Source organism: Myotis davidii, unplaced genomic scaffold, assembly GCF_000327345.1.
Source record: "Myotis davidii unplaced genomic scaffold, ASM32734v1 scaffold13, whole genome shotgun sequence".
In the NCBI taxonomy this organism is placed as follows: Eukaryota; Metazoa; Chordata; class Mammalia; order Chiroptera; family Vespertilionidae; genus Myotis; species Myotis davidii.
In genome coordinates this window covers 2109121-2112496 of record NW_006286243.1, presented here as the reverse complement: position 1 = coordinate 2112496, position 3376 = coordinate 2109121, and the positions used below count along the sequence as shown (strand labels likewise).

General features: G+C 33.0%; 1 protein-coding gene across 5 annotated transcripts in view; it reads left to right on the top strand.

Annotated features, from left to right (window-relative positions):
• Positions 1-3376, top strand: part of NR2C1 (nuclear receptor subfamily 2 group C member 1) — a 37917-nt gene that overhangs the window by 11119 nt on the left and 23422 nt on the right. For all 5 annotated transcript variants that reach the window (XM_015559977.1, XM_006757611.2, XM_006757612.2 and 2 more), the window contains exon 4: positions 2624-2705. In XM_015559977.1, the coding sequence (XP_015415463.1) occupies positions 2624-2705 (82 nt within the window). The remainder of the gene's footprint in view (positions 1-2623; positions 2706-3376) is intronic.

The following is a 3376-nucleotide window of genomic DNA, read 5'->3' as shown; positions in this document are numbered from 1 at the left end:
AACTCCCCGAGTGCACAGATTTTGTGCACCGGGCCTCTAGTATAGAATATAGAGAGCTCGAAGAATTGTTGCAGGAGGGCTGAAGAAACAGTTCTAGGTCAGGTTTCAAAAAATAACTATTGGAGCACAGTTGAGAACTACTTCTAAGAGTCCTGCTGCTTCTGCACAGTTAGGAAACTGCCAGATAAGGAGCATCTTCTGTGGCTGCAGTTTCTAGGACTAAGATGCCTGTGCCTTGAACCAGCAGCATCCATATTAACAAGTTGGTATCATAGCTGCCGTCTTTGTCAGTTAGCCTCTTCTGTTTTTATCTACATCTTCGTTGATAAAGCAAGCCATTTACCCTATGGTCTCCTTTAATTAATATTCAAACTCAGTAGTGTAGTTAGTGTTAATTTTTGCTAGTTTTATATTATACTTCAAGAGCCAGTTAGGGCTTTTACACATTGCATGCCTATGGTTATGTAGATGTTTGTTACAATTGAATACAAATATAATGAACCATTAAGTTTGCCTCCAGAGAGATTTTGGGTGAGTGCCCGCTTAAAATTGGATTCCACATTTTTTTAATGAAAAACTGATCAAAGAAAATTCCTTTCAGGATTGAAAAACTCCTAATTCATGAAACACAAAATCTTGCCTATGTATCCTGTTGGATTTTATTCTTTCAGTTACATTATTTTAGAAATTGCTGAGGTAGAAAATGGATAGGAGTCACTAAAAATATTTATAACATTATACATACCTTAATTTCTTTATTTTATTAACAAATTTGATTTTTTTTGAAGTTTTACGTTAATAGAAATATAAGCAGTTAGTATGCAGAGTTCCGATATAACACACAGTTTCTCCTGTTTTAACATTTTGCATTAGGATAACACATTTGTTATAATTAATTAATATTGATACATTATTAACTAAAATAGTTATTTTTATCTTTCCCTGATTTTTACCTAGCCTTATTTTTGTTTCAGGATACTATATTGCATTTAGTTGCCATATCTCCTTAGATTCCTCTTAACCTATTACCATTTCTCATACTTACCTTGTATTTGATTACCTTGACAGTTTTGCTGTATACTGGTTAGGTGAAGTGTAGGTTGCCCCCCTCTGAGACTTTGGCTTATGTTTTTCTCATGTTAGATTGGGGTCGTGGGTTTTGGGGAGAAGGATCACAGAGTTTAAGTGCCATTTTCATTACATCATATCAAGGGTACTTACTTACTATCATCACACCTTATGACTGGTGACATTAACCTTAATCTCCTGGCTGAAGAAATATGTGTCAGGTTTTTACTCTTTAAAAAAATTGTATTATGAACATGGAAGTAATATTGGTATTTTTACTACTTCATGGATTATTGCTAAGGGCAATGAAAGAGAAACAAGTATAGGATGAAATTTCTTGGACCAAGATTTGCTTTCTGGTCTAATAACCTAAGATGGCATATGGGCAAATCCCTTGCCCTCTCAATATCTCTTCTACCCTTAGAAATAAGTAGCAGATAAAATATTAACACCTTTTGCAATAGATGTGCCATTTAGGAAAAGAATGGTATTTGTCTTAGGCACTTTCAAAGGACATCTAATAGAATTTTTTTAAAGGTTTTATTGAAGACTGGTTTTATGGTAATATAAAAAGAAATGATAGCACTATAACATAACAGGACAGCTATTTTAAGAACTGTTTAAATTTTTTAAAATCAGAATTACTTCTAAAGCCATTCACACCCCTAAGAGAAGAAAGAGTCAAAGTAGAGAGTTACTTTGTGGGTTGTTTTAAAGCAGGGGAAGGTGTTTACTAAATGCTATATCACATTTTGGGGATTGAAATTAATTTGTTCACTTTTCAAAAGATTGAAAGAAAATGATGAAAAGATTGAAGGATAAGCCTAAGAGAAGAAACTAGTATTTCTTTACCAGCATTAGTTGTACTTAGTGATGAGCTCTTTATATAACGGAAAGAGGCTTAGTAATTTACCCACGGCTATTCCACCTAGTCCCACTAACTTGCTACCATTTATCAGAGTCCATGCTCTCCACCACTTACACCCAGCCGAAACCTAAGACAGCTCATTAATAAAAAGTTTATCTATACCTTTATCAATTATATTTCCATAATTATAAAGTTAATACAGCAACAAAATTTTTTTCTTTTAAAAATCTAGTTAGTTTTTTATGCTGTCATAGCATATTTTAGTCATGCCATTCCAATGGAAAGGTTCTCAGCTTTTTAAAGACAAATGTCATGATAGGACTGATAACTGTTGCGATAATTTGACAAGTTCCATATGCATATTAAATGCTTAATCTGATAAAAGCATTAAAAACTACTTATGTGTTCATGTGTTTAATAGTCATTTACTTTAATGAAGTTGTTATGGAACAAATTAAAAAGGTATTACTGTTGTTGCTTCTTATAACATTGAAATTTTTCCCATACGTTAAGAAAGTTACAAATAGTTTAATTGCTATATGCATAATAATAGAGTTTAAAGTTTCAAAATAACTTAAAAAGGAAGTAAAAAATAAGACTGGCTGTTCTTTTAATTTTTTACATGAAAAGCATTATTGAGTAATAACATTGTTGTGTTTTGTTTTTGTTTTGGGGAATTTACTTTAGTTCTTAACAGATAATTCTTCTTCAGACCAAGGACCAAATAAGATTTTTGATCTTTGCGTAGTATGTGGAGACAAAGCATCAGGTAACATTAAAAATAACTTCCTATATCTGTTGTGTTGTTAAAATAATTATCACACTACCATGAAAATAAAAAGAAAAATAAAGGCGCATGTAGTTTTTATGGTTCATATTTGTAGCTAATGAAATTTACCTGATTTTCCCCCAGAGCTTTTTATTTATGTAAAGATTTTTCTCTTCAATGCAGTTTAATTTGATCTGTCAGTGAAAAAAATTTATATTTCAGAGCATTATGAAAGACGGTTACCATTTTTGTTGTTGTTAATCCTCACCTGAGGATATTTTTCCCATTGATTTTTAGAGAAAGGCGAAGGGAGAGAGGAGTGGATGAGAGAGAGAAAGAAACATTAATATGAAAAAGACACATCAATATGGTTTCCTCCCACAAGGGCAGATCAGGGACCGGGAATCAAATTTGTGTGACACTTTGGTCCAAGGACCGACACTCTAACCACTGAGCAGACTGGCCAGTGTTCTTTTTGATTTTTTATCTACCTACTCTTCTCTCCAAACTTACACGACCCTGAGAATGAGTGCTTTCTTAAGTTTTGTTCGCTAGGTACCTTGTTTGCCTCATCCTAATTCCAGCCATGCACAACATCACACTTGATCATCAAACCAGAGCTGTCTGAATTCAGCCATCAAATTTAATTGAAAAATTTTCACTCTTTTTAA